The following is a 12,674-nucleotide window of genomic DNA, read 5'->3' on the forward strand; positions in this document are numbered from 1 at the left end:
CACATCTTGTTTACATAAGTGGCTGCTCATGTACAGTGCTTTCTAATTATGTAAATAATTTTTATTAATTAAATGGTTTGCCAGTGTAACTGTTTTTCTGTGTATTTATTATTGCTGTGTGCACCCATGATCAAGGACGTGGGAGACTCCCATAGCCTTTCAAGGATTGTCACAGGGGAAGAAAAACAATTCAATTAGTCAACAGGATTGACAAACCTGTCTAGTTCTTCTTGTTTTTCAAACAAAGTGATGAACAGTTTGTTCTTAAAGTGATGTCACCTTTGTTTGGATTTCTGCAGGTGTCCAGGATAGTGGGCTAGTGTTCTATTCTCTGTGTCCCAAGGCAGTCACACACTATTCAAGAGCCACTTCTGTTCCTGATACCAGAGACTGCTCAGACACACAGCCTATTAGGGACATGTATGCATTGGCTGAGTAGATGGGTGGCCACACCATTATTATGGAGTGTTACATAATTATTATAAAGTCTAAGTTGGGTCTATGCTATTTCAACTAGTCTTATTGCCTTGGCTCCCTGCTGCAAATTAAATTAATTGTAAGACCTACGGTATCTTGCAAATCGGTTTGTTCAGTATTACTGAAGGTTACCAATTTTTGACAGATAAAAACATGCATTTAGTTACAAGGTTCAACAGAACATTGACTGATATGAGCTGTAAAACTGACATAATTTAGCATAATGTATTCTGCCTTAGACCGCTGCGCCATTCAGCTATGCTACATTGCAATGTAGCCATGCTTTACATAATGATTGCGTAAAAGTATTCTGTCTTGATTAAATAGTCACTAGGATTACTTTCAAGACAGATGACTTAACACTCGTTTGTCTTTCTTAGATCCAAGGCGAGTCCAAGTCCTCTGAAGGGAAGATGGTGAAGTACAGAGGTGTGGTTTGGCACCATCAACACCATGGTGAAGTACAGCGGTGTGGTTTGGCACCATCAACACCATGGTGAAGTACAGAGGTGTGGTTTGGCACCATCAACACCATGGTGAAGTACAGAGGTGTGGTTTGGCACCATCAACACCATGGTGAAGTACAGAGGTGTGGTTTGGCACCATCAACACCATGGTGAAGTACAGAGGTGTGGTTTGGCACCATCAACACCATGGTGAAGTACAGAGGTGTGGTTTGGCACCATCAACACCATGATGAAGTACAGAGGTGTGGTTTGGCACCATCAACACCATGGTGAAGTACAGAGGTGTGGTTTGGCACCATCAACACCATGATGAAGTACAGAGGTGTGGTTTGGCACCATCAACACCATGGTGAAGTACAGAGGTGTGGATTGGCACCATCAACACCATGATGAAGTACAGAGGTGTGGTTTGGCACCATCAACACCATGGTGAAGTACAGAGGTGTGGTTTGGCACCATCAACACCATGGTGAAGTACAGAGGTGTGGTTTGGCACCATCAACACCATGGTGAAGACGGAGGGGCCCAGGAGTCTCTACAACGGCCTGGTGGCGGGTCTCCGGAGACAGATGAGCTTTGCTTTCCGCATCGGTCTCTGACTCCATGAAGCAGTTCTACACACAGGGAACAGACAGTACGAAACAGACATTTTCAGTATAAAATACCAGTTTATTGATCTCTCAATCACATTTGTATCTGAGTTGGTGGAAGTAGAAGATAAGGAATGTGGCTGAAAGAATATGGCTTGGTGTTTTATGACTGCATCTCTCATCCTCGCTACTCCTCTTTACTCACAGATGCAGGCATTGAGAGTCAGCTGGTGGCAGGCTGTACGACCGGGGCCATGGCAGTAGCCTTTGCTCAGCCAACAGACATGGTGAAAGTGCAGTTCCAGGCTCAAGTAAGGGGAGCCGAGGGGGTAAAGAGATAGCGGCATCATGGATGCCTACAGAACCATCGCCAGGACTGAGAGCATCAGAGGACTATGGAAAGGTAGGCCTACTGCAATTAGAAACACTACTTTTGTTTTACATGCATAAAAACAGATTCTGAAGTTATAATTGACAGTTTCATTAAAAATGTATCTTCCAGGTTGTGGCCCAAACATAACTCGTAACGACATAGTGAACTGTTCGGAGCTGGTGACTTATGACATCATCAAGGAACTTATCCTGAAGTATAACATCATGACTGGTAGGCAGGCATGTAATTTGTTTTACACGTTTACATTTGAATAGTTACAATTACTTCAAAGGGTATATTAAGTAATATAATTTTTATGTTTTATATATTTTTTTACAGATAACCTGCCCTGCCATTTCACGGCAGCCTTCAGTTCTGGACTCATCACCACTATTGTGGCGTCTCCTGTAGATGTAGTAAAGACCCGGTTCGCGAACTGTTCAGCTGGAAAATACAACAGTGCTATTAACTGCGCTGTTACAATGATGAGAAACAAGGGACCCAAAGCCTTCTATAAAGGGTGTGTAGTGATCAAAAGCCAAATTGCTTTCAAATAATCTTTAGGTGAATCAAGACAATTCCAAGATATGAACAGTGAATTAAGCAAATTGTTCTGCTTGGTTAAATAATCTGATTCTCCTTCCCCTTCAGGTTCATCCCTTCACATTGTAATGTTTGTCACATATGAGCAAATCAAGATGCATGTGATGAGATCTCAGCAGTCCTGGGAGTCTCTTTATCTAACCTGTATCATCCTGACGGACTGCTGTGTGGATTTCTCCTACTGACTATGATGTTCAACACTATGACCGCTTGTACAGGCAGAGCACATCTTCATTTAAAAGGAGGAACCACACAAGTATTAGCCTGGTCCCAAATCTGTTTGTGCTCTTGCCAACTCCATTGATGTCCTTGTCAAGCCTTGGCAATGATTGCCAAGGAGTTGGCATGATGGCACAAACAGACTGGCACTCAGGCTACGAGTCTGACTTCTGTACAGGAACATACACCCCCTGCAGGGATGTGTGACCCCACGTGTATCCATGATGCCTTGTACCAGAGACTATGGGCCACACATAGACTATTGATACAACTTTGTGACTCAATAATGGAATTAATGGCCCGACAGACTAGCGGCGGTTTAAGTAGCTTGTGTTTACAGTAGGTTAGGGATGATATATTATGCTTCATCGCTGGTCTATAAGGTTCATAATGTGACCATCAAATGTTATTTAAGTTGTGTTATGTATTATGCCTATTTGTAACATGAGAACTTTTCCTCAAAACATCCATGATCATTTATGTTTTGTTTAATGCCTAATCCTGGTGGTTTTCTATTCATAACAAATAATCCAACATTCGAGTAAGCAATCCAATGCCATAACCATTAACTTTTAGATAAGGAGGTGGTACTGTTCATATTACCACTGCACATGAAGTTGTTTTATATTACTTTATTACTGCTGGTATACAGTAACTGCAATTTTGGAACAAGTCTTGAAGAGTCCAAAATAATTATGAATGTTGGATGTCCTAAATACGTTATTTATTATGTCATGTTGTGCTATTTTAGGAGTAAAATATTATTTATTATTAGTAATATAACTACATGGTTATTTGGTTGTCTGTGGTAGCCTTTTTCTGCTTAGTGTTCAGAGTTGAGTGCCAAATGACTTCGTATTCTCTATTGAAATCACATGTATTTGTCCCATACTTGGTAAACAACAGGTGTAGACTAACGGTGAAACGCTTACTTATGGGGCCTTTTCCAACAATGCAGAGTTAAAGATAAAGTATAAATGTTTTTAAAAATTAAATAGTGACACGAGGAATAAATACACAGTGAATAACTAAGTCAAAAGAAATTAAGCTAATTACAGGGAGTACCTGTACTGACTCGATGTGCAGGGGTGCACTACATTTGACAGGGCCCATGGGGAATAGTGTGCCATTTGGAATGCAGAACACAGGTGCTTGTTAGTTAGATAACATTCACAGAACTAGGTCAGCCAAAGCTGCCCCACATGTATTCTTACACTATTAAACCCCTCTAAGAGTCACCCAATACCTACTATACCAACGGATAGTGACACAGATATCCCATAATCCCTATACACACAGCTAGTTGTTCTAGGAAGGAAATATAAACACCCTCATGAAGATGTATGCCTGAGTGATAGCCTTATTTGGTACTGCTGTGCATTGAAGAGGTTCCTTCCAACTTTTCAATGATGGGATAGTGTCATTAAATCTAAACTCCTTTAGTAATTGTGATCCTTTGTAGCATCATTTGTGGCATGCAAATTGTATCTAGTGCTCACCTATTGAAATAAAATAACTTGAGCCCATTAACTTCAACCAAGAAAGGAGAGACACAGAGATGTGGAGTTGACAGGCGCATGACGATTAGATGACAGATGAGAAAATTGCCCAATTTGAGCCGCTTAGGACAATAGGGGCTGCTGACATAGCTGTAACAGAAGTAAGCTGTCTGACAAAGGCCTTCACATCCTCCGCATCACTAATCAGCCCCTGTAAACTCACTGGCCTCTCTCTGACAGCTAATTAGTGCAGTGAGCTTGATTAGGCTAGATGGCAGTCTGGCTAACCCTATGGCTGATCAGGCGAATCCTTGGTCTGGTGATCCACATAACTGGGGGAACAAATGACAGCCACTCAGTACTGTAGACAGTGTTAGTAATTCAATGGAATCAGGCAACTGTGCTTTCATTAAAAAATGTCAAAGACTCCACTCACCCAAGTCATAGACTGTTCTCTCTGTTACCGCACGGTCCTAGCGCCAAGTCTAGGACCAAAAGGCTCCTTAACAGCTTCTACCCCCAAGCCCTAAGGCTGCGGAACATCTAATCAAATGGCTACCTGGACTATTTACATTGACCCCCCCTTTGTTTTTATACTGCTGCTACTCGCTGTTTATTATCTCTGCATAGTCACTTTACAAATTACCTCAACTAACCTGGATTTTCGGAACAATGATTCAACATTAGGTTTGGATGTAATAAAAAGTATAGTGAACATGTGTAATTCTGAGGCTTGAAGAAACTGTCAGTTTGACAGTTCTAGATGTGGTCCTTGGCTGACCTTAGCAAGAGTCTCTGTGGAGAGAGGATGATCTGAGCTATCAAGTATAGCTAGGTGAAGCGTTCAAGTTCACCTTGTGACCTACTGCACTGAGGCACAGTGAGTTCAGGGTTTTCCTAACCCAAGAAAGCATTGATGCCTACAGTATGATGTTCCAATGACATGAGGGGAGCCTGGGTATAAAACAAAACCCACAATGTGTTTATTCAACGCTCTTAATCAACTTGTTAATTTTGTCAATCAATTCTCAATGAACTTGTTTCACATGTGGGGTGCTGTTTTACAGACACAATCATAAAGTACACAAATTCATTATAGTCCAGAGAGTAACAGTTGATGCCTTTTTTACCCAACAGTGTCAATGTGGTGGTGGGTCCTGCTGAAGATGTCTGCACTGTATGTTGTTGAGTCGCTGCAGACGTACAGGCCTGGCTGGCCACCTGGGAGCATGTCCCTTTCCATACACTCTAAGGCCCACAGGTTGACATGTGTCAAAAAGTGAGGCTACAGGCCTCATAAGTTGAGCACTGTTGATGATGTGGTCACTCAGGGGCGGTAGATATGGACCCATCCGGAAGTGGACTGGAGCAGAGCTGACAGAGTGGTAGACGTTAGGCAGAATAATAGCAGGGTGAGGCCATAGAAAACATGGCAGATATTGGGATGGGGGCTCAGGGGGAAGTCAACTGATGGCTCCCTACTATTGTGATTCTCAGTGGGCCTTTGGGGTTTGTGTTCAGGCTTGATAAACTCTTGGATTTTCTCTGCCTGAACCAGACGAATATGGTAGAGCTTACAAGATCTTTGACATGACTCCACAAAATGCTCCAGGGATATTTTCCCATCTGTGAATTTCTGTGAGAGAGCCTATAAGATAGAAAGACACAATGTTTGGTATAGTCTACTATTACACTCAAATAGGATATTAATATGATTGCTTAATTGATCGTTTGTGTTACACAATTAATCCAGCCTTACATCACATTCTTCCTCAGAGTGGGCCAGATTGTTCAGGAGAAGCCACTGGACCATGTGAAGGCTACGTTTCTCCAGTAAAACTACCAGAAAGGCAACAGTAGATTTGTATAATGAAAGGGGCATAAACACAGTTGTGACTAACTGACAAAATTGCAGAAGTAGTTAGTGAAAATGGCAAGTATTCTGAAACTTTGATGTTCCCAAAAATAATACAAAACAATTTGACTCACCAAGTTGGTTCTGTTTGGCTTGGATGATATTGGTGAATTTCTCCAGTTCCTGGTACTTCTTGGCTAACCATAGCTTACCAGTATTGAGCTCTGGCTCATGAGAGAGACTGGTCTCTGCCAATCTACTGTTGGAGACCAACACAGTCTCCTTTGCTCCCTGAAGCCCCTGAAACTGGACAGGATAATGACATTCAAAAAACATACAGTACATTCGGAAAATATTCAGACCCCTTCACTTTTTACACATTTTATTCTAAAATTGATTAAATAAAACATGCTCCTCATCAATCTACACACAATACCCCATAATGACAAAGCGAAAACAGGTTTTTAGATTTGTTTGCAAAATTATAAAAAATAAAAAACAGAAGTACCTTATTTACATAACTATTTGGACCTTTGCTATGAGACTCAAAATTGAGCTCAGGTGCATCCTGTTTCCATTGATCATCCTTGAGAAGTTTCTACAACTTGATTGGAGTCCACCTGTGGTAAATTAAATTGATTGGACATGATTTGGAAAGGCATGAGGTCCCACAGTTGAAAGGGCATGTCAGAGCAAAAACCAAGTCATGAGGTTGAAGGAATTGTCCATAGAGCTCTGAGACAGGATTGTGTCGAGGTACAGGGGAAGGGTACAACAAATGTAATTGAAGGTCCCCCAGAACACAGTGGCAAACATCATTCTTAAATGGAAGAAGTCTGGAACCACCAAGACTCTTCCTATAGCTGGCCAAACTGAGCAATTGGGGGAGGGCCTTGGTCAGGGAGTTGACCAAGAACTCAATGGTCACTCTGACAGACCTCCAGAGTTCCTCTGTGGAGATGGGAGAACTATCCAGAAGGACAACCATTTCTGCAGCACTCCACCAATCAGGCCTTTATGGTAGTGGCCAGACGGGAGCCACTCCTCAGTAAAAGGCACATGACAGCCCGCTTGGAGTTTGCATAAAGGCCCCTAAAGGACTCTCAGACCATGAGAAACAAGATTATCTGGTCTGATGAAACCAAGATTGAACTATTTGGCCTGAATGCCAAGCGGCATGTCTGGAGGAAATCTGGCACCTTCCTTACAGTGAAACATGGTGGTGGCAGCATCAAGCTGTGGGGATGTTTTTCAGCGGCAGGGACTGGGAGACTAGTCAAGATTGAGGGAAAGATGAAAGGAGCAAAGTATAGAGAGATCCTTGATGAAAACCTGCTCCAGAGCGCTCAGGACCTCAGACTGGGGTGAAGGTTCACCTTCCAACAGGACAATGACCCTAAACACACAGCCAAGACAATGCAGGAGTGGCTTTGGGATAAGTCTCTGAATGTTCTTGAGGGGCCCAGCCAGAGCCCGGACTTGAACCTGATCGAACATCTCTGGAGAGACCTGAAAATAGCTGTGCAGGGACACTCTACAACCAGGCTGACAGAACTTGAGACGATCTGCAGAGACGAATGGGAGAAACTACCCAAATGCAGGTGTGCCTAGCTTCGCTGCCAAACGTGCTTCAACAAAGTACTAAGTTAAGGGTCTGAATACTTATGTAAATGTAAAATTTCTACAAACCTGTTTTTGCTTTGTCATTATGGTGTATTTTGTTAACATTGATGAGGGGTAAAAAACAACAACAATTTCATCCATTTTACAATAAGGCTGTAATGTAACAAAAACATTTGGTAAAAGTAAAGGAGTATATTTTGTCATATCTTACTAATGATACTAATTATATCCTGTATTTGGTCATATTTTACAGGAGCGAATAACTATATTGCAGTATTTGCTGACCTTAAAAAATATGCACATTCTAATGTAAATAAAAAGTTTCATCATTAAAAAACAAGAGAGAAAACACTCTTTATACACACACAGTAACCACATCAAACTGTTTGTAAGATTTTCGGTAAATAAACGGGAAATACCTTTTGGCTGAATCTGATGATCTGGCTAATTTTTTCTTCATCCCGCAGAAGCTCCCGCAATTCAACAGTCCTCAAAACCCTTAATTGGTCAGTTACTGACTTTGAGTCGAAATGCCAAGGCATCATGTCCACGCAACAGACCTTTGATATGGAAATGTTCCTTTATTTGGACCCCATGATGCACACCAGATGCTTAATTACGCACGAACATCACCCAAGTAACCCGTAATGTCATGACAGTGACATTAGCTTCACCATCAAACTGCAGTTTACACGTCCAATGAAGAGCAACATAGAACGCGCTCTAAAATAAAGATGTAAAGTGTCGTCCTCTGCTGTAGGTTTTGAGAAGCACACGCGTTTCTGATATGAGTACTGTATTACCAGTACATCGCGGGAGGGTCGTAACTAGTTACCCCAGCCACAAAGTCATAAACCCCGCCTATTTGTAGGGGTAGCGTTCAGGCTCACTCTAAAGACATCAGGGCCAATCAGAACACTCCGTTTCCTATACGGTCATTGCTATCACGTATCCTTGGGACGTCACTACATTGAAGTTAGTACCACCCTGCTTCCCCCTGCTGGCTTACTTCTGAAGCAAAACAGGGTGGGTCCTGGTCGTTCCCTGGATGGGAGACCAGATGCTGCTGGAAGTGGAGTTGGAATGCCAGTGGGATGCACTTTTTCCTGTTTTTTTATATTTTTATATCCCATCGCCCCAGGGCAGTGAGCGGGGACATTGCTCTGTGTAGGGTCTTTCAGAGGGGACACTGAACAGGTGTCCTCTGTGGACAAGAATATCCCATTGCATTTATCGTAAGAGTAGGGTTGTTAACCCTGGTGTTCAGGCCAAATTCCCAATCTGACCATCATGGCCACCTAATCATCCACAGCTTCCAATTGGCTCATTCCCCAGGTCTTTGCTGTAAAGGAGAATGTGTTCTCAGTCAATTTACCAAAATAAAATGTAAATGGTTAGGGTTTGGGGTAGCTGTGTGAAGCTAGCCACAATAAGGATTAGCCACATTAGTGGAATTTGCAGTTTGCCTTTAAAATAAAAGTCCCCCATTGAAAGCGATACAAATGGTGGAATATTGCCATATTTGAACTAGATAACGCTAATCAAGGTTGGAATCAATTTTGAGACTGCAACTTAGAAATATCAGCCTACAGAGAGAAGGACGAGATTGGTCACCCACCGGTTGATCGTGATTCAACATCGATTAATTATTGAAATAATGAAACCGTCGACCGCATAAGTTGTGTTGCCGAGAGCTTAACTGATAATGAAAAAACAGAGATCTTATATAGGCCCTAAACACTTAGTCAGTGATTTTGACCCTTCCCATAAGCCACCATGGTCCATCTCCTGGTTATCTGCATGGGATGTTGTTTTACTTCCAACTCCGCTTAGTTTCCCAGATGCCAGGAAGATGAGACAATGAGGAATGGTTCTTCCAGGCTCTCTCTATCTCGGGTCACATACACCACATCTTGTCTATAGAATGACAGCTTTTAGGTTTTTATCACCAAGTCATTGTCAGCTCAAGCTATCCCTAGCAAACCCCATTTCCTTGATCAGACGCCCAGACTAACTGCAGGAAGCTAGAGTGGAAACCATCTCTTTAACACAGCATTAGCAGAACATAAATATCTTTGTTTGTTAAGTAAATAGTTGTTAAATATCCACCAGGTAAATACATATTTTTTCTGTCACACCACTCAGCGCAACAACAAGCACTGCAGCATTAATGAATGAGTAGGAAAGTGTATCTATAGGCTTGCGTTGTTGTTGTTATTATTAGCAGCTTGGGTCTTTTTTAATATCAACGAATATTTCTCTTTTTCTGTTCATAGGAGTAACAACATGAATGTGTGGATGAGGCAAAAATAATGTGGTGCGACTCGAGATTCGCCATCAGTTGGAAGATGGTGCCCCTTTTTGGTCAGTGTCAGTGGAGGAAAGGGAGAGGAGAGGGATGTTGAGAGGCAGACCCTCAATCTGCTGCTCTCTCCCTCCGCTGAGACTGACCATCAGATACAAGCACCATCAGCCCAGTAAAATAAAATATTGAAATGTATGCTCACTCAGCTGTGCCTCACAAGTACTGTAATACAACAATGGATCTACTACCAGTGTGATCATATAGCTTACCTCAAATTTTGAAATATAATGTAAAAAAATGGCCCGAACAACAATGCATTGGCAGGGAAATTCAAGCAAAGCTAATATGCAATGATAATGTATTGGGCCTATAGCTTACTGCAGAAAACTAATCTCTACAGTACTGTTTTTAATTGGTTAATGTTGCGTATGCTTACGTTATGTTAAACATTTTTTTAGTGGTAGATCTCGGGTTGCATTTTGTCTCAGAAAGTGATCTTGACTCAGTGATCTTAACACTATCAATGTTTCCCTTTACTGTGGCAATTGCGATCGAATCAATGCAATAATAGTTTGTTGTAGGCGGACCTCATCTGAGTAGGATTCTATTACATTGACACGCATGACTCAGCCCACACTCTACACAGGCCGGTGTGGCATAAACAATCAGAGCTGAAGTAGACCTATATGCAAATAAACCATTGCCATATATGGATTTGTGCCATTTACTTTCAACTGGATTGTGTTTACAGCATGAGTGGTCATGAGTAGATGCACTTGTTTTAAGATCAAAGCGAGAGCTGCATGTAGCCACGTGCACATTTTGTTCATATCCTTTGCTAGTTAGTGAATTATTAGCACAGGTATAGATCATTTGTAGTCAAAAATAGGGGAGTAATTGCTTTCTACAGGAGCACAAAAGGTATACATTTTTGACATCTTTGAAAAGCGAGTAAGGTAAAGAGCTTTATTTTGTCTTAAAGGGGCAGTGTTGTATTTTGAGACAGGCTTTAATAAACTAAGTAGCTAATAGACAGAGGATAGTATAATTTGTCTGATTCTCTGTAATAATGGTATGAGAATAATAATGCATTTTATTTTGTGATTTTCTTGCATGATGGTCAAAAGGCCACTGTCAATGGTAGTTTTTTTCAAAAGCCATGGAATGTAGGCATTATGAACACCGTCAAATAGCCACATGTTAAAATGTTATGGGATGCATTTTCTCCATTGTTTTTGATGGTAGGCCACTGAGGCCTCTGTTAAAACTGACCTAAAACTGTAACTTAAAGTGGGTAGAGCGTCAGTGTTCACAGTAAACACGCACTGGAATTTGCACAGAAGTTTGTGCTCAGCAGACCTGAAATTTGCTCAGTGCCTGAAATAATTTAGAGTGAACATTAGTTGGAATGTTGTTATATAAATTAGTTAATTTGGCACAAAAAAGTACAAATCTGTTGAAATCGCTCTGTGGCTGAGGGTGGCAGTCATTAGAATTGCATTGGGGGCATACTTACAGTATATGCACTGTACAGCCTTACTTATGGACCTTGGGTCCATGAATTGGGGTATCAACATACTCAATGACACCCACAGATTACAATTCTGAAGAGTTTACACAAATATTAGCCTAGCAGGTCATATTAGGGAGCTTGAGCTGTGGGAAATCACCTCACTAATAAAGCCTATTGTGCGTATTGACATTCATATTGCACATTAATTAAGCTCACCAGTCAACCTATTCCACGTATATTGAACAATCATATTGCAATGTACAGCCTTACCTATGGATCTTGGGTCCATGAAATGGGGTATCACCCTACTCAATATGATATAATATACATATAGCAGGTTGACTGGTGTGCTTAATGTTGTTAATCAGGTCAGTCTACCTACTGCAGCAAAACAGTACACAGTATTGCCTAAAGCAGTTAAGAATAAGATAACTAATAATAATACAAGTAAATAGCTATATCTTAAATTGCTACAAAATGTGACTGGGCTTGTTGTAAATTAACTTTACATCATGTCTATTCTAGTTTGATATGTTGCTGTCACAACAAGTTATTAAATCTGATTATTGCAAACCTTACCGATCAGGCAGTATCGATCAGAGAAGAGGTTACAGGAGAATGCATCCACATCGGTCTCTGGATTAATGACATACTGTACCACTGTGAGACAAATGCAATGGAAGGGTCTTTTGCAGCCTGGTCTCATAGACTAGACGTAACATAGTAAACACAACTCCAAGACACTCAAAGTAGTATGATATGTTTGGTATGGTTACATAAGACAGGCAATAACAAAAATAGGATGGTTGGTCGGGGTGGATGGATAGGCGTATAACACGAACGTCTGACAACCCAACAGTTGCGTGTTTGAATCTCATCATGGAGAACTTTAGCATTTGAGCTATAATTAGCAACTTTGCAACTACTTACTACTTTTTAGCTACTTTGCAACTATTTAGCATGTTAGCAAACTCATCCCCTAACCCTAACCTTAACCCTTTAACCTAACTCCTAATCTTAACCCTAACCTTAACCCCTAACCTAGCTAACATTAGTCATCTACTGTAGCTAACATTAGCGTTAGCCACCTAGCCATCTAGCTAACAGAAGCCACAACAAATTGTAATTCACAACATATCATACATTTAGC

General features: G+C 41.3%; 1 protein-coding gene and 1 pseudogene across 1 annotated transcript; one reads left to right on the forward strand and one right to left on the reverse strand.

Moving 5' to 3' along the window:
• Positions 1–1,290: 1,290 nt before the first annotated feature.
• LOC124004924 lies at positions 1,291–3,230 on the forward strand (annotated as a pseudogene).
• A 2,016-nt stretch (positions 3,231–5,246) lies between these two features.
• Positions 5,247–8,411, reverse strand: LOC124004836 (vacuolar protein sorting-associated protein 37D-like). Its single transcript, XM_046313662.1, has 4 exons — positions 8,126–8,411; positions 6,218–6,389; positions 5,988–6,067; positions 5,247–5,876 (listed from the first exon to the last, which is right to left on the reverse strand). The coding sequence occupies exons 1-4, from the start codon at positions 8,249–8,251 to the stop codon at positions 5,556–5,558; spliced, it is 699 nt and encodes a 232-aa protein (XP_046169618.1). The 5' UTR covers positions 8,252–8,411; the 3' UTR covers positions 5,247–5,555.
• Positions 8,412–12,674: the final 4,263 nt, after the last annotated feature.

Source organism: Oncorhynchus gorbuscha, linkage group LG19, assembly GCF_021184085.1.
Source record: "Oncorhynchus gorbuscha isolate QuinsamMale2020 ecotype Even-year linkage group LG19, OgorEven_v1.0, whole genome shotgun sequence".
NCBI lineage: Eukaryota > Metazoa > Chordata > Actinopteri > Salmoniformes > Salmonidae > Oncorhynchus > Oncorhynchus gorbuscha.

Excerpts from the sequence above, each read along its gene's own strand:
- LOC124004836 (XM_046313662.1), bottom strand. The coding sequence starts at position 8,251 with ATGATGCCTTGGCATTTCGACTCAAAGTCAGTAACTGACCAATTAAGG. Across the intron at positions 6,390-8,125 it reads TCATCAGATTCAGCCAAAAG|TTTCAGGGGCTTCAGGGAGC; the intron begins GTATTTCCCGTT and ends TATCCTGTCCAG. Across the intron at positions 6,068-6,217 it reads AGCCAAACAGAACCAACTTG|TTTTACTGGAGAAACGTAGC; the intron begins GTGAGTCAAATT and ends CCTTTCTGGTAG.